Source organism: Zonotrichia albicollis, chromosome 6, assembly GCF_047830755.1.
Source record: "Zonotrichia albicollis isolate bZonAlb1 chromosome 6, bZonAlb1.hap1, whole genome shotgun sequence".
Lineage (NCBI taxonomy): Eukaryota > Metazoa > Chordata > Aves > Passeriformes > Passerellidae > Zonotrichia > Zonotrichia albicollis.
Genome location: NC_133824.1, coordinates 27,688,942 through 27,715,289, shown reverse-complemented (window position 1 = coordinate 27,715,289; position 26,348 = coordinate 27,688,942). Strand labels below are relative to the sequence as shown.

General features: G+C 37.1%; 1 protein-coding gene across 4 annotated transcripts in view; it reads left to right on the top strand.

Annotated features, from left to right (window-relative positions):
• Positions 1 to 26,348, top strand: part of COX16 (cytochrome c oxidase assembly factor COX16) — a 46,894-nt gene that overhangs the window by 14,961 nt on the left and 5,585 nt on the right. For 3 of the 4 annotated variants that reach the window (XM_005479952.4, XM_074542888.1, XM_005479953.4), the window contains one exon: positions 16,761 to 16,823. The exons of the other annotated variant lie outside the window; for it this stretch is intronic. In XM_005479952.4, coding sequence (XP_005480009.1) covers positions 16,761 to 16,823 — 63 coding nt within the window. The remainder of the gene's footprint in view (positions 1 to 16,760; positions 16,824 to 26,348) is intronic. 4 annotated transcript variants of the gene reach the window in all.

Genomic DNA, 26,348 nt, shown 5'->3' with positions numbered 1-26,348 from the left:
ACCCTTTGTTTTGTCTTAGACACTTGTGGACCATGTAAATTACTTTAATCATTCCTCATTGTTCTCTCTGTTGCATACCTGGCTGTGGCCTTCCATGCACCATGTGGCCCACTCCTGCTCAGAACTGTATATGACAGAACCTGTAGATCTGGGAGAGAAATCTTACAAATGTTTTCTCTAGTGCTGTCTTCTGGGCGGCTTTTTTTTCTATCATTTCTAGCCTTCTAGGAGCAGTTGGAACCTTTAAAGTTTTTCTCCAGCCAGATGGGGATCACGATGCGGCAAGAATTTGCCTGTTGTGTTTCTGTTAGTGTTTGGGTCAGGTTCATACTCAGTGTATTGCATTTGACCCCCATGATCTGCACTGTGATAGGAACTCAGGGAGAAAACACTGTTAATAGTTGTGCTGATTCAGGTCTATGTGACTCTTTCTCCCAGCATTTATAATCAAGGGAAGCATTGCTGAATTAGTCAGTAGTACATGAAAGCTCTGAGTGGAAGCTACTTCAACCTGTAGTTCTTCAACTCTGAAAAGCTAAAAGAGGCCTTCTGGTTTATGCTCTAACCAGTATTACACAAGTCTGCAGCATCTCTTTGGTGTTTTCTTTTTCTTTTCCTTGCAGTTTTATTCAGAAGTAGATTACATTGATGTAAAGAATAGTGCAGTATTGGCTCAGAACTAGCAACACCAACTTTGGGCTTGTTTGCAGGGAGAATAATCTACATCTCGTTTGTAGACGGACAAATCAAAGGAATGTCTTTCATTAATTTCTGTTTCTGTGTCCATAAAAACAGAGTTGAAAGCCATTCTAATTCACTAAATAAGACAGCCAATGAGACTTGAATGTATTTTAATGGATAAAAATATCTAGTTTAAAAAGTACATGGAACTCAGGAAAAGAATATTAATATGAGTAATTTAAAAGTGCAATTAAAATCCTGATGTTTTTCTCTTACACCACAGTTGGAGTATTGTAAATCCTTATCAGAACAGGGACAGATGGATTAGTGCTCTTATTGGGGGGGTTCCATTACATTGGGGACAGTTACATGCAATAAGCAATAAAAGAAGTAAGATTTTTTTGTTACAGCTTCTCCTTTACAAAACTAAAACTATTTAATTAAATAACAGTTTTAATACAAGGAGCTCTGAAAACTTTCACAGAACTTAAATTAATTAAGCTTGGTAGTCCTACTGTCAGAAAAGGTAGGATTATTATTTACATTTTACTGCTAAGAAAATGGAGGTTGCACAAATCTTAAAGCAGACTAGGATTCATAACACCCAAGTGCCTGTCTTTTTTGATTATATTTTAAGGATGTGCAAACTCTAGTATGTCACCTTTTGTAAGCATGATTCCTGAATGTATTCTTGCTAATTCAACTGCTAAAAAGACAAAAATTTAACAATCCTTTTGTGGCAAAACTCTAATATATTTCAGATGCCAAACTATGATCCTTTGCCTTCAAAAGTACCTGTTCTTTTCCTTTTTCGCTCTTAACTTCACACTGTGCTTAGAGGGAAACCACATTAGTAAGCAACTTCTCAGTCAACAGGGATATTCAAAGGCAGCACTGCAGTGGAGCTGCTGCTATGTAGTCTGTGTTTCAGTGACTGAGGGGCTAGCTCCACTTTGGATTCCTGTGCCTTAATGAAAAAAGCTGCAGTAGTGATAAAGACTATGTTATTGATGTCAAACTGACTTTTGAAGAACATTCCCTGATAAAGGTATTAAAGCCCAAGAGAAAATGGTGGTTTGGACCTTTGAGGGAGGGAGTATGATTTGATTGAGGTGCATTGGGCTGGGGTAGCATTAGGACTGGGAGGGAGATGGAGCCTACAGCTGCAGGTGGAGCGGGGCTGGGAAGGGGCTGCAAAAGGAATTGTGTCCTCTTGTTCATTTGGGCTGGGTTTTGGGATCTTGGACTCCGGCTCAGCCAGTGCAGAGGACAGAGAGCCTAGAGCTGCAGTTGAAGAGGGGCTATTAGAATGTAAAGAGTAGATAGCTCATCATCCATTTAGTTCATCTTTGAATATCAGGACCTCAGATATGGCCATCTCTTGCAAAAGCAAAAAAGCCACTTTTATCTTCTCAGGATACCTAGATCAGTCATATACCCTCAGCACAATGAATGTCCTATGTTTAAAGGAAGCTTGCTGAGGCTCTTACTGATGTAATGCTTGTTTATGCTGCTCAGAATTCCCCTGAAACTAATCGAGGATTTCTCCATTATCTGTTGTTGCCAAAATGTCCATTAATGGAGAAATCATTAGGTTAGGTAATTGTTCACTTTCTGGGAAGAATGTATGCAAATCAAAATTGCTTACAGAAAACCAGGTATGCTTATGGGAAAACCATGTGGAATTAACAGAGAAGAAATTAGTAGGTTTGTATGGGCATTGTTCCAGATACCTTTATTCATAAATGGAAGACTAGGCTCTTTCTTTGTATTTCTTCTTGTGTATGTAGTTGGAGATGTTTATTTAATTTATATTTTTTTACTGAAAATGTAATTTCTGTTAAATATACAGAAAATGTTTTTTTCCAATTATATAATAATCAATTATTTTTTATATACTGTTCACCCGTTGTTGTCATTCCAGGTGTTCTATAGACTTGCCAATTCAGATTTAGTTTTGGATATAAGAATTTTGGAACATGGGGTGTGGTCTGTACTGCTGGCTAATCATACTGTACTGCAGAGAATTGAAGGGAAGTGATATATTAACTATCTGGAAAAGTTTGCTTTCTTCCCATCAGTAAACCTTTTAGAGTGAGAGAGTTTTTAAGCTCCAAATTGACTCTTTTGAAGAAGTATCATTGCAGGGCAGGTTCTCAGACTTTTGGGATAGGATAGGACTGAATGAGTTCCTCCAGGGTAATGTGCAGCACTTCTAACAAAGCTGGAATCTCTATGCCATTTTGTTAGGAAACAAAACATCAATTAGCCTTTGAAGTTTGCAAATGTTTCCTGCTGTGGGTTATGTACAATAGTATTGTATACTTATCTCTTTACAAGTTGTGAAGGTCTTGTTCATTTTTTCTTTGCCCTGTGCAAAGTGAGCACACCCCAAAAGTAGAATGCTAAGAAATAATACTAATGTTTTCTGCCTTAGTGAGGTAGAATGTAGAGGCAGTAAAGAGTCAAAATGATAGAATTTTGAATTTCTCCTCCATGAGTTTTACCCTCAAATTGGTTGTTGTTTACATTTAAATATGTATGACACATTGTGTTCCAGGAGTCCAAATCCAGATGAAAATTAAGGTTCCTCACCTATTCTTTCACTATTCTCTATGAGCAATAAGCCTGTAAACCCAGAAAGGGCATTAAAAGAATAGTGGTGGTGGTTGGAAGCATACTCAGTAAGCACACTAGGAGTGTAAAACCTGTTTTTTGTAGACTGAAGATTGCATTTAACATTTCTTAGCTAGTGTTTTTGACCAATTGACTGGCATGTAGCTATCCATGAAGTGTTGCTTATTGACACCTGTGGTGTGTTAGTGTTGCCATTGTGAGTCTTCATTTATTGTATATTTGCTTTGTCTTAAGGTACTAGTTCAAAAAATTATGTAACTGTGAGGATCTCAGCTTTCATTTTACAATCCTGGACTTGAATTGAGAAAAAGAGCGCATGTGGTGCATAGAAGATTATTCTGGAAGCCTTGCTGTCCTTTGAAAAATGAAAGAAAGTAAACATGATCACTTAAGGCACTCTGACTTTTCTGGTTTACAGCAGTTCTCCTAGTGGGGCTCGATAGTGGTGGAAGCACGTTGACTGTCTGGTTGGTTATACTCAGTATTACAGGTTTAGAATGTTGTTAGTTTGGTCCCTGGTGCTGTTCTTTAGCATTGTGTCTTTAATCTCATGAGTGGATGTCAGGAGACCCATGTCAGCAGCATGTGATTTAAATAACACATACTGATCTCACTGGAAATTTTATATCCATCTTCTTCGGGTTCTCTCTTTAGCTACCTCCTGCTCCACAGGCTTCCTCTCTGCCTATCTCACTTGCTTAGTCTGTGGAATATAGGTAATTAATGCTGCTCCACTTTACACAGGAAATAGGACAGTTAATTAAATCAAATAAAAGGAATTATTTAAATTCATATGAGTATTAAAAAATTTCCTCAGGTGAGATCATTACTTCAGGTGTTCTGGGTCAGGGTGAAATAGCTAGGAAGAAATAGGAGCAGAGAGCTGATGGGTTTCCATGAGACTTTATGTCAAGCAAGAGCCCATCAGACATTTACCTGAAAAAAGTATAGGAAGTCAGTCCAGCATTTTCTCCTTGTTATAAGTGTATAGTTAAGAGGTGGTATCTGCCCATTAGAATGCTTTCATGTTGCTGTCAAAACATTGCTCTGTTCACACATGTACCACAATAAGTTTCACACTGTTGAGTCCAGATGGGTGAACTGCAGCACCACAGTGTTTAAATGAGGTTCAGCATCCACCCAAAAGGGAGTACATCTGCAAGAGACTGGACAAAGCTGTGCCTTGTTGCTGGCTGGCACGTTCCTCTTGCTGTCCTTATGTAAACTGCCTCAGGTATGTCTGTGGGAGTTACACATCTGGGCATGTCCTGGAGTAGTGCAGTAGAAATTGTGGTTGGTTATTGCTTCCATTTAACTTGCCTATAAAGTCCATCTGGACAGGATTTCTGTGCCCCAGGAGAAGTTTGGTTTGCTTCTTCAGTTTGTTTTCTTTCAGAAAAAAGAAGCATTACAGAATAAAATGTAATTTCAATGTTTAGTGTAATGTTAGTAAGGTTTACAAATAATGTTGTGTTTCTGTATGCCACATCATTTTTTTTCTTTAAATAATATGTTTCATGTGAGGTGAAAATTCACTTAAATTCACAAAATCACTTAAACCTCTGAATATGTCTATAGTGTTTAAAATTGCACAAATCATATGGGTTTTTTTAACTTAGATTTGTGGAATGTCAGTGGATTGTCTCCATCACTGCACATACTGCAAGCTACTGCATGAATCTGGTTTACTGAAGCTAACTTGTTTATCTTATTTGAGGACCTGCTTCTGTGTTTAAAACCAGTATTTGGCCTGTATGAAAGACTACCAAAGATACAAAGAATTTAACTGACATAGGTAGCAAGATGAAAAGGTGTGTTTTTAATTTTCTTCCACAAACTTTTCTATTGACTGCAAACTGCAAGATAGATGTATTGCAATTCTAAGTAGATAAGCATCCGTGTTTGAAATCCTGTTACACCTTGGTGTTCCCCAAGATCCTCAATCTGGCCAAAACTTGATGAACTTCATTTCAAGGAGTAATGTGGATAGGGCAAGTCACTGTGAGTGGAGCAGTTTGGCAAAGCCCACAGTGTTCTAGTAACAATTAATGGACTTTACTGCTACCAGCCCAGATTGTCACATGCACTCAGTTACCTTGTGTGTTCTTCAGGCTTTCTGCTTTATTTTCTTCCAAATGGATTTAGATGGATTAAGACTCATCCTCTGGGCTTCCTGATGTGCAAACACCTCCTATCAATGTTAAGGTCAATTTAAATTTCCGCTGTTAATACTCAAAAGACTCTAAATGGGTTCTTTGTATTATTAAAGATAGGGAAGTGAAATTTCAGTATCTACTCAGCTAAATCTAAACATATGTTTGTGGTACTGTGCACTATGTCAGGGTTTCATCTTGCTCATTTTTCCATTGTCTTAAGTGAAATGCCTAGTTTGAGACAGCTATCCAGGTAGTCCAAAAAGGAGGTTTGAGAGGAAATGCCCCAAAATAGGTTACATTCAGTTTTAAAGTAGATACTTGAGAAATATGTAGTCCTCTTTTGATGGATTGAAAAATAGAGAGATTGAGTTTGATATTTTATTATTACTCATTGCAGTGAGACAATTACCTTCCTTAGTGCATGAATATGGTTAAAATTTATTTGTGAACAACAGTGAATAGTGAACAACAGGTGAGATAAACCTCTACCTAACTTCAAGGTGCAGACAATTTATGATTTTGTATATATCTTTAAGTGGGACTTAGTTTCTCAAGGAATGCCCTCCTACAGATGACTGGAGGAAGAGCCTAAGTAGAGACTTTATGCTTCAAGTCAAAAGTATAGATGAATAAAATTAGGTGAGATGAAGCCCGCCCTAGATACTCTTTTGCTGGAGCTTCTCTGGCAAGCTAACAGATGTCTTGAAGGTAGAGGAACTCTTATTTAATCTGTTGTTTGTGCCTAAGGCATTCCTGTATTCTGAAGAATCCGATTCCATAGGAGTTTGTCTTTAAAACATCTTGCTTGATTTAAGTGTGAACAAAATCAGAATATCTTCAGTTGGTGTTTGATGGAATATTTTGGGTGAGAAAGGTATCCTTTCTAAACCTGTCAGCCAAGGAATGTGGAATCTTTTTAGCATCTGGCACTGAACCTGGCAGAATAATCAAGTCTTCTCATCTAGCATTTTAGCATTTATTTATTTATAACTACATCTTCCTGTGTTTAATTGGTTTCAGTAAGCTAATTACACAAGCGCAGCATGGCAAGGAATTGATGTTGGTGATTATTGTTTTCTACTTTTCCTTAAGCAGGTCAGGTTGGCCTGGGTCTTAAGTCTGATGATAAACTGGCTAATTTCCTTGTATAAGTAGATTTAGTTTATTTTCAAAGACTAAATGCATTACTGAGCTTGCCCCTAAGTCATCCAAAAATTAAGAAAACAACACACGGAAATGTTTGGTGCTGTAGAGAATGTAAGGTATGCATTTAGGGTTGCTTATAGGTGAGAAAAAAAGTCTTTGTCAGTCAGTTACCTTTATATCATCAGGCACATTTTACTAAATTAAAGCAGACCTTGCTTTCAGGCATGGCCTGCTTAGTGGGAGGGGTTTGGAACGGTGTATTTAGTCAGGCCGATTGGCTCATTGTTGATGGCTAAACAGGTACCTGTACAGTGACTTTGTTTCTATTTGCAGGCAGAATTTGGAACTTGCTACATTTTTTGGTCATGGTTCAGAACTATCCAAGGTAGTAATTTCAGTCCTGCCATGTGGCACAAAATGAAAGGAGTAGCAAGAGCTTTTCATACCCAGTATTGTGGTGGTACCAGATGTTCAGATGTTTTCTCTCTCAATTCAGTCTAGAAGGATTGTATGGAAATGAGCTCTTTATCTATGTTATTCTTGAAGATTTTGAGGTTCAGCTGCGAGTGTTTGGTTCATGTTTTTGCATTGATTTCAGCAAAAGCTAATCCATTTTACTTGAGCTGATATGACTTCTCTACGTTGTCTGTGAAGAGCTGTCTGCTGAATTTGCTATGATACCAGACAGGGATGTATGTTTCAGTTTTTCAGACATCCTTTCAGTTCAGCATAGAAACCACCATTTTTCTGTAAAAGGCAACACCAGAGTCAACTTTGGGATTCAGTAAGGTTTTCGTTGCCACATTCTGAGGCTGACTCTGTATGTATACTTTTGAATGGTTTCCAGTGACTGGATCTGGCTAGACCAGGTGGTTATTGTCACCAAAGACAGCTTACAGCACTGTAGGATGACTTTGAGTTAAGATATTACCTCACATTATTGAGCCTCTCTGTGATGAAATACAATATACATTGCAAGTACTAGGAGTTCTTTGTTTTAAACAGAAGCATTTTTTCAATTTTTTACTTGATGGTCGTTCTGTTCTCAAATTTAGATTCAGATGAAGAGAAGGTTATTGACTGGAGAAACTCATTCTGATGCCATTGCAAGTGGAACTAATTTCAATACATAAAGTGTTGATAGCTTTTAGATATTTATATTTTATATACTACCAAGAATTCTGCTTGGTTTATTTAAATCCTGTCACATTGCCAAAATTAATTACTGGTATTTTTGCCTTGCAATTGAAGTGATTACAAGTGTGTAACTTAGCTTCAGGCAGTTTTTAGCCAAAACATAATTAAATATCCAGCTGTTTTTCCCAATGCCTCCTTCAAGCACCAGAAAACATCTAGCTTTCCAGACTCATCTTGAGAAGCCAGTAGCCATGATGTCAGCAGATCCCAGTCCCTAGGACTTTCTGGAGCTCTAGATCCACTACCATTTTTACAAAGTAAATGTTCAAAACCTTTTCCCCGGCATGCGTCCATTTTAAGTGCAATTTTTGTCTAAATGGACCTTCCCTTTCTTTTCCTTTGTGTTTTGAGGCTTGAAGCCAAATGGTGCTGTTGCAGCCTTCAGCTGTATGGCAATCTAAACAAGTAGAGCCCAAACTCGATTACAGAGAGGATGTAGGAATACAGACTTTTCAGATACTGCTTAGAGAACAGAGATGACTTGTCTTATTAGTATCTAAAATGTATAATTAAAATATTTTGCATTCATAATTCCCACTGATTTTAGTAGAATTGCTTTGTTAATGTTGTAGGTTGAGCCCTTAAAAGAAAAACCCTTTGCTATTCATGTTTTAAACTTAATTGCACCAGATTTTACCCTTGTAACTTTCTCTAAAATACCCATCAGAATGTCTGATCATTTCACAGGTAAACATGTTATTTATTAAAAACAGTGGCAAAAAATCTTTCAAAACAAAATAGTGTGTGATGTACAAGTGTGTTGGAAAGACTAGTAATTTAAAGTATAATGATTTGGTAAATTAACAGCTTTTTATAAGCACAAAGTATTAGAATATGATTTTTCTTCTTACTATAAAACTTCACTAGATGTCAGTGTAGAAAATATTTTCCCTTAAATGCAATGGGAACTGTAGAATAAGAAGTGTTAATTTCTTCAACACATGCAGATTTTAAGATGAGAGTTATTAGAATTTGATAGTAATTTTTTGTAGAAATGCATTTTCAGAGCACTGGAAACAATTTTGATGAGTTGACACTAAAAATTGTTTCTGTTCAAAAAGACATTAAAAAGTCAAAATTTGTTTCATTACTCAAAAAATTTCTGTAAAAAACAGATACGTACTGTAAATGAAAATGATGTTTTAAAACATAATTCAAACCATTTTTAGGGTTAAAAATGGCAGACTTTTTGATGGTGTTTTATATGCTTGTTTATTTTCAGTGAGAAAAAAAAGTTAATGTAGATTTTCACATAGTTCAAGATAGGGCTTAGGCACTAACTTACACAGAGAAGAAAAAAAATGCATATATATTTATAGATGTTTCACTCTGATTAGGGAAAGCATTCCTAATCTGTTGGTGTGCTTGTGCTTGTTTTAACTGTGTTATGTTTTTATGTCATGTTTGAGGGATCAGACTATCTCTGTTCCTACGTGAGAAGGTTGATTCTTTGGAGTTCCTTGAGAGCTGGGTTTTTTGAGCATTTTTTGGTGTTATTTCTTGAAGCTTCAGTGTTTTTTATTGAAGGTTTAGTCTCCTATGAGATAGATAGACTTTTCCCTTTAAATGAATTCCTTTGTGTTTCTGAACGGGCACACCGAGTGCAAAGTAGTGGTTTGGCTATTGTGAGGTGCCTGTGGTTTCACTGGGGTTGAAGCGAGCGCTGCCAGGAGGGGTTTGCAGGTGAGCCTGACTGAACAGCAGCGAGCACCTGGACACAGGTGTTCCTACTGGGGTACAGAACTAACCAGGACACCCTCTCCAGTGCTCCTCTGCCTGATAGTACAGCACTGAAAAGATTCAGAGGAGATGAGCACAGACTGCTTCCATGCTGCCTTCAGCTGCCAATTCACAATTTCTCTCTTGAAGTTGCTTGCTTTGAACAGAAACTTAAGTGACCTTCATGTTTTTCAGAGCTACCACAAAGGAATTGATTCTGTGCAAAGATAGGATATGACTAAGGAAGCCATAAGGGAAAAAATACCCTCTATAAACTATATTTACACTAGTTTTCCAGCCTGGACTTGTATAGTAGGTACATAACCATTAAAAAGGAATCTTCAAAAAAATGACCAAAAAAAATTGACTTTGCTGGAGTTGCATCCAAAGTTGCATTTTGGATTGTTTCTAGCTGTTAAGTATATTCTATTTAGAGGCAAAAGGGTGGGGTTTTTTTCCTAAATACTGGCATCACAAATTTACACCTTTTTTTTTTTTTACACCAAAAGGAACCTTTTTTTTGTACTGAATTTTGCTGTGAAATTAAATTTATGCTAGCATACTCAGAGCCAAGATTTACAGCACTAATTTGGTATAAGTCATATAAATAAATGTGCAACTGAAAATCAAACTGGATGTTAAAGCCTACCAAAATTAATTAAATTATGAGTACTTCCTGTTCAGAACTGAAAATTCTAGAGTCCTTGTTAGTTTCATTGACCTTATATGGGAGAAATCTAGATATGCTTAAATGTTTGTTGAAGTATGGGATAGTTTGGCCCTCATATTAGCTTTTAATTGCATTTCCCATGACATTATCACATAAAAAGTCTGGTACAGTGTTTGGGATTGTAGGGTTTTTTTTGATCAGTCTGGAAGCAAGTACAAGGTTTGGATTTTGAGAGATCACTGGTGCCCCATGTTGTGTAAGTCAGGGAACTTCTGCTGTAACAACAATTTATATTGCTCCTTTGGAAATGTCTGCATTGATTTCTGTCAGAGGCTGGATGAAATGGGTTTTTTTGTTTAGCTGTCTGTATTCTATGCAGATCATAGGAAAAAGTCAAAGGACACAAAGCTAGGGTTTACATCTAGCCTCAGCTGTCTCCCCACTGTTTGTGAGTGTTCTGATCCAGTCAATATTCTTGGATTGTATCCTATGCAGTATAGAATCACAGAGTCATGGAGTAGTTTGGATTGGAAGGGACCTTAAAGATCACCTAGTCTGAGCCCCCTGCCATGGGCAAGGGCACCTTACTCTAGACCAGATTGCTCAAAGCTCCATCCAACCTGGCTGCAGTTACAGGGATGGGGCATCCACAGCTTCTCTGGCAACCTGTTCCAGTGCCTCACCACCCTCACAGGGAAAAAGGTAGCCTTATGTAAGTGTTTTTTGTGTATTAAATATTTAAGTAATGTAGCTGAAGGATTGTTGTGAATGAAGTTGCACAAAAATGGTATGTTTTGTTTTGCCTTGCCCTTCTCTGTTACCTAAGACTGTATGCCAAAGAGCTTGGCATAAGTACAACCCTTGCTGTACCTTACAACCTCTACAAGCTTTGTTCCTTTAATTTCTTAAGTAGAACAGCACTCAGCTTGGCTGTAGTTTACACTGCATTTCCTGAGTCCTGGGATTTATCCTCTCCCATCTACTGCTTCTCACTCTGCTCATAAACCACAACTTAGAATATTTATGACACAGATTTCTGTAGCAATTTATGGGAGTCTTCTCAAGGAAGATTAAAGTTGACTGATCCACTCAAGATTGCTGATTTTCCATTTAGAGGAGTTAGGCATATGATAAATGTTTTCAAAGAAGATACGCTGTGGGAGAACTAGAATTGGTGATTATGGTTTACTCTTAAGTTTAAAAAATGGGTGGGGAGAACAAATTGAAAAATTTCATAGAAACAGTAATTTTGTGGACTCTCTGTACTGTGGATACTGCAGGAAAACTGTGTCCCATCTATTCATGCTGGGAAGGGCAGATGAAAAATGAAAATCTCAATCCTAATTCATGTTCATTAAATTCAGGCCACTGTCTTCTCCCATTTCCAAAGCTGAAATCTTTTTCAGTGGTATAGTGTTTTGTGGAGGACAGGGTTGGAACAGAAACTCGTGTTTTAGTAAAAATAACAAACTAGTTTTAGGGTAGAAATATCTTCTGCTGTTTTTCTGGAAATGCTTGCTAAAGGGAAAGTTCTGTAAAACTTTGGCATGCAAATATTTGGTCAGTACCTGCCAGGACACAAGTATACAGTGTGCTGCAGTGACTGGTGTGAGAGGAGGCTGTTAAAATCACAATCCTCTTCTCATGATGTGGCTGTCTCCTGACAGTTTCCTTGTGTAGTAACTGAACCCATCATTTTAGAAGATGTAATATATTCAAGTCTTGGTTTGCTCTAAAGCCCATGGCCACAAATAGTACATGGACAAATAACCAGTAATGTTTATAGCAGACAAAGGCTGCTTGTTCAGATGGGCTGTTTGAGTTATGGATCCAGGCATCTGTGTTCTGTGGACAGTTGGGATGCTACCCTGAAAATAAGAATGTGAGTCAACTTGGTGGTCCTCTCTGAATGCTCAACAGGAGTGACACTGCTATTCTGCTTTGTATTCCTGTGTTTAGCAGAACCATATATAATAATTTGGGTTGGAAGAAACTTTCAAAACTCTTTTGGTACAGCAGTCCTGCAAGGAACAGGGAGATTTTCAAGTAGATCAGATTGCTCAGAGCCCCATCCAGCCTGACCTTGAATGTTCCCAGGCATGGGGCATTCACCACCTCTCTGGGCAACCTGGGCCAGTGTCTCACCATGCTCATTATGAAAAGCTTATTTCTTATACCTCATCTAAATCTGCCGTCTTTTATTTTAAAACTGTCAGCCCTTGTCCTGGTGCTACACACTTTACTAAAAGTTTGTCTGTCTTTCTTGTTAGCTCCCCTTAGTGGAAGACCACAGTCATGTTTCCCCAAAGCCTTCTCTTCTCCAGGATGAGCAAACCAAGTGTTCTTAGCCTATCCCCATATGGAGAGGTGTTCCATGCCTCTCAACTTCAAAATGGATAGTGATGGTATTCTTTGGGTTCCCTTGTGGAAGAGCTATCCTTTCCTTATCCTGGAGCTAAAGTTAGTGGCATTCACAAATTTCTCAGTTTCTCTCTACCAGTATTATTTGTTTCTGAGCCAAAATGAACTGTGGTCAGTGAGTATCAATACAAAATTGTTAGCAGAGAATTTTTTTAGTAGCAGCATTTTTAGGTTTATAAATGTACCAAAAATACTTATGTCACAAACAAGAAATCCTCTTTACTGAGATGTGTGTGTTTTTCACAGGGCATTGCAGGAGTCCCTGGTTTGGCAGGGGCTGCAGGCACCAGTTACTCCTGCTTTGCTGTGTGATGATGTCTGCACCCCAAGGTGCACTGTTTTTAACACCTACAAATGCTGTCCAGGTTTAATTGAAAAACTGAAATGTCAGCCTTAAAATGAGAAGCATCAGCCTCATTTCAAAAGTTTCTATTACAACCTCAAGTAGCTGCCTGCTAAGAGTTCTAAGAATGTTTCTGTGCTTAACCTCTATTACTTTTAGCTGTTAAAAATCTTTTTAAAGTCTGTTTCTTTGGGAACCTTTTGAAGTTAAGTAAGGGTAAATCTGAAGGAATGGTGGGAGTGTGAAATGGGACAAAATTCTAATTTGAAACCTGGATTCTTAAACCTTTCCTGAGATTTTTCTATATTGCACTTGCCCTCGCCCTTTCAGTTGATGTAATATGAGATAAGCCTGTATAATGTAAAATATGTAGAATGTTTTATTCATTTTTACTGCAAGTGCTAAAAAGGAAAAAAACACCCTAGAAAAAGAAAATAAGTAAAGCCTTTAAAAATTGTATTTATAGTATTGATTTCAAAGCCTTGCAGACAGCATCTCATGAAGGTTGTCTAAATACTTGCATCAAGTATTTCAGTAGTCTTTCAGTAAGAATTTAATGTGAAGTTCTGCTGTAACTGCACATGCACACATCTTTGGGTTCTACATTTAGAGATAAACTCTGAATTTAAATGGATCTTAGAGGAATAGCTGAGATTTTGCGGAACAAGAGGAGTCCCCTAGTGTAAAGGAATATCTTTTCTGTTCCTTCCTGCCTCCTAAATATTGGTGGAGAGGACACTGTCAGACTGTTATGGCATTTGCGCTTTGTCATCATCATATTTACTAATACAGATTTGTATCTGTAATTTAGCTGAAAATCTATTTGCCAGTGCATAGCTGAGTACTTGTAGCTCATTTGGCAGTATGTGTTGGCATAGCAGTCATCATGGAAGCAAAATGTATGTTTGTATTTGGGTCTTGTGGCAGATGTGTAATACAACAGAGCTACTGCTCTGGCATGGCCACTTTCCTGACTCTACCCCCATTTGAAGTGTTCTCTGGTTATGATCTGTGATTGTGGCTCATATTGATGTTTATCTGCCTTTTCAGAATGAAAATAGCATATAGCATCATTCACTTTTCCTTTTTTTTTTTTTTGTGATGTTTCAAAGACAGCACAGCATCGTACAAACACAGTGGAAACAAAACTTTTTAATACACTTCTTCTCAACTTCTATATAGGTTCCTAAAACAATTTATAACCCACCCATCTCATTTGGTAGCTGAAAAGCTGGGGTTTGCAGTCAAGGCATTAGAAAGTGCAGGTGACTGAATTACTGCACCAGCTCAAGTATGTTTAAATTATTCTGTGTGAGTAAGTATGTATGTAGGGGGCAAAAAAGATAAAGAGAAGAGGAAATATATACTTGCTCCTCTTTTTTACTTTTTTTTTTAGTGGAACTTGGGGCAAAAGAATGAGTTTTGTGGAGTGAGCTTAAGGTGTATATGAAGTTTGCCCTCAAAACAGGGTTTAACTTGTCTTTTTGGGTAACTTAATTTCCCAAATAAAATTTCTGCTTCCAAAGAAGCAGCACTCCGTTCATTTTGCATTTACAAGATATTTTTTAAAAAGAAATTTCAACTAGGCTTCTTAATTTCTGACTTTTTGTTAATATTAAAGTTACAGCATCAAATCAGAATGCTGTATCTCAGTTTTAGCTCTCTTTGTGAAGGCAGAGCAGAGTGAAGACAGGAGAAAGTCTGAAGACAGGGCTGGAAGGAAGGAGAAGCAGCAGTAGCTTAACTGATTGTTTGCCTTTGCCTTACACAAATGTGGCCATGCAAACACCACACATTAAACAAACACACTAAAAATTGATAAAATAAACCTTGATAATAGGATATTGAACTGTCTGTGTAAGTTAAGTTCTGGCTGTATTTAATTAAGTAAAAACAATGTTTCAACCATTATACTTTGCCTTATTGTTAAATGGACAGAAAATGTAGGATAAAATAAAACTGTTGCTGCCTTACTTACTGGAGCTTTAATTTCCCCTTGTCCATATGTGTATTGTGAGAACACAAAGCATAACAAATAGTGTTTGCATTTAGTTCTGAATACAGTGAGGTCCACGATCACTCTTCTCTCTCTGAAAGCAAGCTTCAAAGCCTGTCTGGCTGCCCAGAGACTTTGCATTTCTGCACATGTGATGGATGAGTTCGTTGTTCTAATAAAGCATGGCTGTTGTTGGAGGTCATGGTCACAGGAGAAACACAATCCATCTTTAATGAGGGGCACTTCTACAGAGGCCTTGGATGCCAAGACAGAGAGGGAGCATTTAATTTTTTATTTGATGTAGAGGGCCAGTGCAGAGACACTATCTTGTTTTACAATTTTTTTTTTTAATTGCTTAGAAGGTGGGAGCTGTATCCGGTACAAACATTAACCATTTTAGATATTTTGGCTTAGGTCCCGAGTGTAATGAATCTGGAGGTTGCAAATGTATGTATTTCTATGGCTAGATCGCTGATGAGGTAGGGAAATCAAACCTCTGGCCATGCACAGATGGTGTTAGACTTGCCTGTCTGAGCATCCATCCTTAGGACTGAGGTTTCACAGGCTGCATGCTAACTAGCAGACAGTGCCTGTAATCAAGGGGAATATTATGGCCTAGGGAAATTCTTCAGAGCAATTCCCATCAATTCACATAGTGGATGTGTATTTTAAGTACCTCTGATAAGTAGGAACTTGTGTTAGAAGAGAATCTGAAGGTGGATCTTCTCATTGGCTGGGCAAATTCTGTTACATGAATGCCCTCCTTTTTGTTTTCTAAACTATTTGTAGATGTTGGGCCTTGGTTGTGATGAGGGTTATTGGGCCCTTTTTGTTCAGATCAAAAAGCAGCAAATTAAGAGTAAAAACTTTTCTTCACTGGACTAGTTACAGGTGGAGTAGTGTGCAAGGGATATAGAATTACACACATTACCAGTCTCCTTATGCATTTATTTTGGTTTTTAAGCTCTAAAAATGAGATTGTTCTTTTACGGTGAATTTATTTGGTATTTTAATTATATTGCCTAAAGACTATGTCTGAATACTGTGTATGTGGCTGTCTGAGAAGAAGGTAAAACTCTTTCTCTAAATGTAAAGAATGCTAATTATCTTCTTCCCCTTAGCTTCTGCTCTAAGACCTGTGGGAGACAGGCGTTATTTAGCAAAAGGAGGGATGAACATCACTTCTTCAAGGCTCAGAAGAAGTTAAAACATGAAATGTGTCTGCTGTGGTTCATTGACATGTCTGTTCTTAGATTTGTTCTTTCAATAAGAATCTCTGAAAGGTGGCAGGAAATACCAGCACTGTCAGTACAGAATCAAAACTGGGAAAGAGCTGTGTGTTCACCAGAAAATTGGAAATTCAACTCATGCTTAGACTTTGAAAACCAGAAAACATTGTATGCTTATTCCCTGAACTCAACATTCAGGAGTATAATATATTCCACAATCCCAATTTTATCTTTCTTGTGCTTGTTTCATTTATTTAGGCTTTGTTTAGTTTAACAGTTTTAAACTAAACAGGTACAGATTTAAGTATCTAAGGTAATGCAAGTGTTGGGCTATAGTGAAAAATGTGTTTTTAATATTTAATAATTTGGCAGTTAACCGGTTTCTTTTCAGCCCAATTCTTGTATTGTGCTCATTGTTATGATATTGGAACAAATGGCACATAAACTCTTTTAGAGTAGAGGAGGGTTTGCATGTACCAGTATTCAGTTTATTTGAGGTAAAGATTTCTTTAAAAATATACTCTTAAAAGCAAACATTTTTGCTGTATTTTTATTTGTCTTTCAGGTTGATCCAGCTTTGAAAGAAAAATTAAAACAGAACCCTGTGACACTGGAATCTGAATATGAGGTAAAATAAATTTGTTGCCTGGGGCCCATAACCTTGGCTACCCTTGATTACTCTGGCCGCTGGTGGGTCGTATCTGTCCCTAACTAAAATTAGATCAGCCATCTGCCTTTGACTCACTGATGTCCAATAAAAACAAGGATTTATGTAAAGAAAGGTTTTTGAACACGTAGTGCTTCTTTCTGAACACAGCTTTACTTTGATTTCCAGGCATCAAGTACAGTGGTACAAATAAATTCACTATTTCTGTGGTTAACCTAGTTTATAAATGTAGAGCTATGTTGGCCTTAGAGGGAGTGTGTGTCAATGTAAGTCAGCGCTTCTACTGCATGAGTTTGGATGATCTTTAGACCAAATTACAGAACAATGTGCATGATGTACTTAATCTTATTTCTTCTGTGTCTTTGAAACAACTGTCAGTCCTTTTATGTGGTTTCAGAAAATTTTATAGAAAAATAGTTCACTCTTCCCTCAACACTGCATTTTCTTCAAATATTACTGAGTTCTAAAGTGTCTGTTTTAACCAGTTCTGTATCCAGAGTCTTATAAATTTTCAGGCCTACAAAATGCCATGTTAGAAAAACTGGAAAAAGCTTCCCTGTGACCAGAAACAAAGGATAAAGCCATATAAGATTATCCTTAATGTTTTGAAATTAATTGAATCAAATGTCCAACTAACACTTCATCTATCTCTGTGTTTTCTTCCCATACCACATTTCAGCCACAAGCCTTTGAAGATCTTGATTGCACCCATTGCTCTCATAATTGTGTCCAAATGGCAGTACCTGATCTTGATAGTAAAATTTTACTATTTTATTACTCTTTTGTAATTTGTCTGAAATAAAAATAAAACTTACTTTTTATACTTTCACAGGTCTAATTTCACAAAATATTTACTGATTTTACCATTATTGCAAATAGTTTTGGGCTTCCCCCTGCTATAAAAGAATTGTGCTTTCTGGTGCAGGGAATAACAAGATGGAAAGTTCCAATGGAGACTCAAAACTTACAAATTCATTAAGTTCTGATTGCTTCTGGGATTAGTGTCTCTCAGTTTCCATTCAATATATTGTAAGGCTGCTCTGATTTGTTTATGTGGAAGAAAAAATGAAAAGAACCACAAGCAGTAAAAAGAACCACATCTTAAACTCAATATCTAACCTCAAAATCAACAGATCTGTATTCAGATATACCATAGTCTTTCTTCAGAAGATGAGTAAATAGGTTAAGGAAAATATTTAAATAGCCATAATTCCATTATCTTTATGGATAAATCAATGCTAATAAAATACATCTGGCATAACAATATATTACAAGCCTTCTTAGGTAATGAGACTCTTTTCTGATGGACAGAAATGACAGAAGCAATCTTACTTTTTCTTAATCTAAACTGTAGAGAGTTCCCAGACTGAAATTCTTCCAGAGTAGTGCTTGGGTGTTATAGAGGGCAGATCAGTTCAACAAAACAAATGGATTGGCATAATGAAAATAGTTTTGGCTTATTGTTTTGAAATCTAATATCAATATATACTTTATTATGGGCCCCAACTTGCAAGCACACTTTAATTTCTTGCTTCAGTGAAACTTGTGAAACTACCAGCAGTCCTGCACATAGTTTGCAGGCTCCACACTGCTGTGTGTGAGACAATTTTAAGTCACTGTTACCTCTGTATACTGGTGGATAAAATCTAACCAATCACCCAGTTGCAGCTAACATTTAGGAGTAGTTTTCTGTGGACCCCGTCTTTTCCAGACTAGAGGGATTTGGCTGGACGTTTTTCTCCTTTCTTTATTTTTGACTTGTCCAAAATACAGCTCTTGGGAACACCTTCTAATTCAATATATAGGTCACATTGAATGATTACACTGGTGGCTGTTACTAAATATGGTGTGATAAGAGATCAAGGGCAGTTGAAAAAAAGTTGCTGTTTTGATATATAAAGCCTTATTTGACAATATTATTAGCATTATATCTGCAGTTCTTACTGAGGATACCATGCCAGCTCTTTTGAAGCATGGTTGCCTGATAAATGCAAATGTCCTTTGGCCCTCCCCAAGATCTTACTGTCCTTACAGAAGTGTACATATGGAATTCATACTAAATTCTTCTAGAATGTCATAATTACTTCTGTAAGCGTACATATATGCCCCTATGGGCATATTGCAAGAAGTAGGACATTTCCAATATTTCAAACATGTTGAAGTCTGCATTTTGTCTCTGATGTGGTGGTCATGGTGATGTAAAAAGATATAATCACAGACCTAAATTATTGTGAGGAAATTAACATGAAGACATTTTCTTACCTTCTCATTTACTAAATTATATCTTCTCAAACTATAAAAGGAATGTTTCTGGTCAGGATACTATTTTAAGGAAGGAAGAATTTATATGTGTAATTCATACTGCATTTCTTGTATCTCAGATGTGTTAATAATGGCATTTATCTTGTGTCTTGGGACATGCCAGAGGAGCAAGCTACCTTTGCATACACTCTCCATTGTTTATGCATTCCTCTCACACACTTTTGTGTCCTCATATGACCAATTAGACCCTGCTGCTCCCCTTTGCCTAATAAATCACAGCTCTGTCCACTAGTGATGCTGGTACTAATGTGAATGTAGTTCTGCTGCTGAGCTGGGCCTTGTAGAACACACTGTAAAAAATGTCAAGTGTTTGACCTGTGACAAAAGCCTGAGTATTTTATTTGAAAGGACAAAAAATTATTTGAAAAAGGGAGATAAAAAACCTGATTATGATGATGAGTGAAAACCATTCTTGTGGTTGTTTAACAGTCATAGTACATTCCTCTTCATGTGTTTAATGCAGTCTCAAAATAGCATTCCTTAATCTAGCACTTGGTTTCTGTACTTCTGTGAAATTAATGGTCTAATGAGCACTAAAAAATCTGGCCTTAGTTACATCAGACTCCAAAATGTAGAATTGTTGTTAGGGGTTTTTCTAGCAAATAAAAGCTTCCTTAAGAATTTTACTAACATTTTGCCGTGGAAAAAAATCATTTAAGTTTGAATCAAATATGTGATATCAGTGGGAATCAATAGCAATTGAAAGTAGAGGAAAAAATATTCCAATAAATAAAAACGTGAAGGATTTCTATGGAAACAGTAAATGAGTTAGTCATAAAGCAGGGAAGACTGATAAAAGATGCTAAGGGCATCAGAGCTGTCTGATAAGTAATCTGACAAGGATAGGGGTAAGAGGATGGTGTTGCAGCAAACCAAGAATAAAATAATGAGGATGTAAAATAATGAGTAGCCAGGACAAAGTAGCAACATTCGAAAACGTATCTGTATTTTTTTAGAGAAAAAAGTCCTTTGTATTGGAATCAGATGTGCTTCCAAATTCCTTAATAATCAAACAAGGTGTTAAATACCTACTAGACTCTGATGGTTTATAGCTATGTTCTAGGAATGGTCTTGGAAGACTTCAGTGGCTGCTGAAAATTTCAGTCTGGGAATGATGGTTCTCTGGGAATCATCACTAGGCAGGAAGGTGATACTATTAAAAGAGTTCTGGGAAATTTGGGACATTCAGGTACTATTGGGTACTTTTATTAGTGATGCGAAAGAAATTGTGAAATCATTACTAATGTGCAAGTGATACGAAAATATTGCAATAGTAAAACTATGGCAAGTCAGGGAGAGAGAGCTGTTCGTATAACTTGCTAACATGGGCCTATTAAAAGTGCCAAGTACCTTTTAGAGTAGCTGAAGTTATTTATTTCAAAAACTGAAAATGCAGAGTAGACTGCATTCTGAAAGGCAGCAACTCTGAAAAAGATTTAGGAGTCGGTGAATAAATAATTCAACTTGATCTTCTAGTGTGATGTTGTGGCACGAAAGCTAATTCAGTGTATGAATATGAACAGGAATGGTAGATGTAGGAACAGGTGATTTTACTTCTGAGTGTGGCACTGATGAGGCTGGGACTGAAATTCTGGTTCTGCTTTTGGTATCTGTGTTTTGAACAGAGCTTTAAGAACAGATTGCAGAACAGGCTGACTGTACTAACTTAGGGCTCTAAAAATTCCTTAAAAGAAAGTTAAAGATTTAAATAATATGAAAGGGACTGAGAAGAATGGTGTTTTCATATAAATACTTCCATAGGAAGAAGGTCATAGGAATTGAATATTTTTTACTGCAGAAATTATAGTAAAATTAGAAGTAAGATCTGTTCTTAATAGCTGGGAAGATCATTTGAACACAACAGCAAGAAAAATGAGTCTTCTGTGTTTCAGAATATCAAAACTAAAACTTTACAAGGTTTTCCTTCAACTCGTTGCAATGGACATAATAGGCAAATGGTCTGCAAATGGTCAAACTAGAGAATGCTGCTTTCTTGACTTAAAGAGTATGAATGTTGAGAAGGTTTCACTCCTAATAATTTGATAAATCACAAAAAGTCAACAATAGTTCTGGACAGAAGTTTTTTAATTGTTTGTCCTGAGAATTACAGCAAAAGACTTGTAATTGCAATATTAAAATGTATATTGAGGACAGTTGAAAAAAGTACGTATTTGGATAGGTGTTTTGGGAATATAACCTATATATTTACTATCTTAAAAGAAGAATTTGAATAAGCTCTTCTGAAAAAGACGCAGGCCACTTATTGCTTATTTGACATAACTTCAGGGATCGTGGTGCCAGCAGAATGGGTGAAACCTGTTTTTCAGGGAGTGACAGTGTAGGAACACAGTAATTGCATCCAAGTGCGTGGACAGCAGGAGTGCTCTAGAAAGAAATTCCTGGATGCCAGTCATTGACATCTGCAAGTGTCTTGTTGCTGGCATTATCAGTACCAGAGGATTACTGATTTTGTTGCTGTTCAAGAATTAACAGATTAGCGTACTGAATTGATTTGCTTCAATGTCTGTGAAGATAGTGGTGGCTAAATGCCTTGAGCTGTTTGAGAGCTGATGGAGATCTTGGGAAAATATCCCTCCTTAGTGACTGTCATGACAATAAATAGGTTTAGATAAATGAAGAGGTTGAGGTACTTTTCTTCTTCCTTTAATCACTCTGTTCCTTCCATGCACTCTTCTTTCTTGGTGCATTGTCCAGCCTAGCCATTAGATTCCAACTGCCCTCCATGTTGTGTCTGGGACAAGCTGAGTTTCTTGTATTTCAGTTTATTCACCTGTGACATGGTTTTTTATGTTTTTATTTCATTGTGAGTCTTCAACACAGTGTTTTGTAGAGAAGTACAAAGTTCTGTTATTTTATCATCAATAGAAACTGCCTTGGGAAAGGATTTTAATTCAAATAGTTTGTGTTAGGAATTTTATTCTGAGTAGATGTACAGTCCATAGCCAACCTATAGTTTTTGACCTTTTCTTTTTGACATCTCAATAGTTTTCTGTACCATAGTTCAATGTGTTCAAACTATAAACTATCTTCATAGTTTTTCATAGAGAAACACATGAAGGTGGAATTTGGTGATGGGTATGGCACAGGAAGAATTCTGGTTGAAAAGTCTCTTGCAGGAAAAAAGCCTCCAGAGTAAAGGTCATAGGGTGTAACTTTTTACTGGTGGTATTTCTGGAATGCATCTCTGTTTAATAGTCCAGTAAATTCTTTCATGGTCATCTCTTAGCACAGGATTTTTCCCTAACTGAGTGCTGTTTCTTTCATATATGTTTCATTTGCACTTTCCTTATCCAGTAAGAAGACACTGATGTCTAGTAGATGGAAAACAAGGTGAGTGATTATCAGTCAGACAGCCAACATGGTTGGGACTGTTACAAATGATCTCTTCTCATCACCCTGTCTCCTCTCTCCAAAATAGAATCCTTAGTATCAACTTGCATTCCATGTGTGTTTTCTTGGTTTTTAATGCCACATGAATTGACCACCTCTTACCATGTTAGGGCCAACACTGTATGTTGTCTCAGTCGCAGAAAAGCCCAAAAGTTTGAGTAGGGCAAGTTGTATGCACGCATCATGGCTGAATTCTTTCATTTATTGTGTTGAGTGCTGCTAGCTACTGCTTGTTCTAACAGGCTTACTGATCAAACAGAAAAATTACATGCAAGATTCTGGTGGAGGCTGAGCATGGAGTTTGCACATTTCTTAGCTAAAAAATCTAATTTCTAAAAATTGAATGAATAAGTTCCCAAGTTTAACACCTGACTTCATTGTGTGTCTGGTAAAACTTGGTATTTGCCCAGGGATAGCTGGGAGGCATCACTGAGAAGTTCACAGGCTGAGGAAAATGGTGTTGGTAAGTCAATATGTAATAATCCATCTTGTTTATAGCATCTTCCCCTCAAGTCATTGGAGAGCCAGTGTTCCCCTGTGCCATCTTACAGCTCTAACCCAAATAGTCTTTAAGCACAATGCACTTCAAAAACCAGCATACCTTCCAGCTCTAGAAAGACCCCAGACCTTACCTTCTAAAACTTCATGCTGTAAAAATTTAAAAAGATGCCTTGATCTTTCTAAGACAGAAGTCTTTCTGATTTGATTTGAAGACCTGTTGGTTCTAATAGAATGAAAGGTAGTTTTTCACATATTATTTGTGACCTGTACATTCAGCAGCTTTGCTGAGAAGTAGCTTTACTGTTACTGGCAGTACAGTATGGGAATAATGCTCCTATTATTGTCCTCATCAATTAGAAAAGGGATGTTAGCTTTAGAGAAGAAACAGGAGGATTTTTTCCCCTATGAGAAATTGCACAACAGCACAAATCAAACAGTAGCCATTGATATTACTGAAAAACTATGGCTGAAAGATTTGAAATGGCCCTGTTAATGTTTAGCCCGAATCATAGTTTCTCAACAGGGAAAAGCGTTCTGTTTCAGCATATAAATTGATAAGCAAATTCTGGAAGAGAGGTGAGTGGAAAATCAGCAGGGAAGTGTAGGTGAGAAGCAGAAGTCCTAAACTACACTAACTGTGTGAATGTTACCTGAACCAACTGAGACCAGGGTGGGGGGGGAACATGTGAGAGGCAGGAGATTGAGCCCACCAATTCAGAAGGGTCAACTGCTTGGTGAGGTTGACTGCTGATTTGAAGGAGTGTGGTTACTTTAAAGTAGTTTCTTAATGGCCTGGATTTAAGTTTAATTTGACACTGTTGATGTGAACCTTCTCTAGTTGTTTCTTTTCTTATGCCCACACACTTCTGTTAGTAGTTTCATGGTGGTAACCGATCATTTCTTGTTGTGGTAATCTCTTAGTCCTTTGCTGTGGTGTTCATTGCAGCTTTTCCCTCTCACATAAGAAACCTTGTTTTTCATATCTCTTCGGAAGGAAAAACACCATGTGTGACTCATGGGTCTCATATTTTTTTATCCTGGTACACCTCATCCTTTTTTTATTAGAGTTGCTTTTTATCTTTATTAGAAGGACAGACTGTGCCAGATTTTATATACAGAAGGTAAAAAAATGTCCACACTTCCAAGTATTCATAGTCTTAGGAAGTTGTTTGAAATAAACCATTTCATTGGTGTCAGGAGGGCTTTCTGGGCTCCAGGTAGAGACGTGCTGTAGAAATCTGTATGGTCTTCTTAGCAGCAAAAGAAATGTCATTTTTTACACTTACTGGTCTCCCGCATTGTTAAAGATCACATATCCCCTTCAGTCAAGTTCACTTTTATTTAGTTGAAAAAGATGCTGCAAACATCCCAAAAGTCTGTCCCTGGCTGCTTATATTTTAGAGACTTGTGCTGCAATAACTAGGACATCCCTTTATAAAGTTTAGTATGATATAAACTTAGCAAGAACAAGGAGTCAGATTTGGGAAATTCCTTCATGCTGTTGACTTTGCTAGGTCTCCCAAGCAGTGAATTTAGGGATAAATCTTAGTAAGCAGCACCTCCCTTCCTGGGACAGAATAACCATAGCTTGATAAAACTTTTCTATATGAGAGAAATTAAAACTATCCTAAATGTACCTAATTGCTTAATTAAAAGTGGAATTTGCTGAATTTGGGATGTTTGATCTTGAAGTTGTACTACTTTAATCCTGCTATTATTTATGTTGGACCTTTCTGAGTTTTGTTTTTGCTTAGGAAAAGAAGATACACTGAAAGTAAATGACCCATGCATGCATTGTTTTGACTTTGTCATAAAGCTTGTGCATCTTTTGGACTGAGAAGTCCAGCTTGGGTGATCCGCAGCTGTAATGCATAAATAGCACTGGATTAGCCTCTGAGATTTATTGCGGTTTTTAAGAGATTCTGAATTTTAAGAAGGAAAACTGCTTGTAAATTAGGATGAAATCATGGCAAGGCCTAATTCCAGATGGAAGTTTGTCTCATGTTATTTTCTCTTATGTTAAAAATTCAAGGTTGTGTAATCGTGTAGTTTTAACTGAGTGATAGAAATAAAGTTTCGTTTACTGAGCACTTTGTATCACTATAATACCTTCACATAAAGCTATGACAGTATTCTGTGAACATTAATTAAACTCTGTGACACCTCTGAGGTGGAGGCAAGTCCTGTTTGCATGCTTTACATATGGAAAAGGTTGCACAGACAAACTGGTGGTGCAGTTCCTCAGTACACGTCTTCTGTGAAATAGTCACTCAAAGATGTTTCACTTTTCTCTTCATCCAGTGTTTCCTTCAGCCAGTTCAAGTGTTTCCATAGTCCTGTGCTTTTATAGGATTTGTTCATAAGCAGTATAGATTTATTTTCCTAAACTATTTTGTTGTTTCTGGTTGGAGCAGAGCCCCACATCATTGAATTGGCATAATTAAAGGGAAAATAATGCATGGGGAAAGAGTCTCTTAAACCAGTTCACCATAGGTTAATTAATTGTGCTATAGATGAATGCTATTGGATCCCACTGAATTAAGCAACAAAGCTTCTATTGGGTTTTGCCAGCCTTCAGTAAAGCCAAAAGGAGAAGCAGCTCTCTGAATACTTACATGCCAGTCCCCCCTCACCCCCTGCAATTCTTCCCTTAATGAACAAAAACCAATCTTATTCTGGCCATATTTTGCTGCTTACTAACTTGCTTGTTTTCTAATATCATAAAAACTAAACATTCTCTAATTGGAAAAAAAACCTCTTCCTTTTAAACTGAAGATTCAATCACTAATCATGGGCTATTAAATCCCAGATTATTAAATCACTAATTGCAGATATTAAATTATGTCACTTCCTAGGCAAAGTGACACCCAGTTTATATTAAGAAAATGAGATGTCAAAAAGATGGCTCTGTGGAAGAGTTATATAAAAAACCCCACTAAAGCTGTATCAGTGCGATGATGAAGTTAAGATTTTCAGTTATACACAAGACAGCAGATTCAGTGTTAGCTGTAATTCTGTACCTCCTCATCCAAATATCATTTTAGAGCTCCTCAATATACCTTTTGTCTCTTCAAGCTTTTTTGACACCTTTAAAAAACAGACTGTTCAATTGGTTTAATTCTTTCACTGCCTCTTACAGCCGTGAGGATATTTTTCCCTGGCTCATCTTTTGTCTGCAAATGGGTTTGCTTACTATAATGATGGGAAATAATTTGCTCTCTATATGAGAGCTATTTCTTTCTGTGGTGTTCA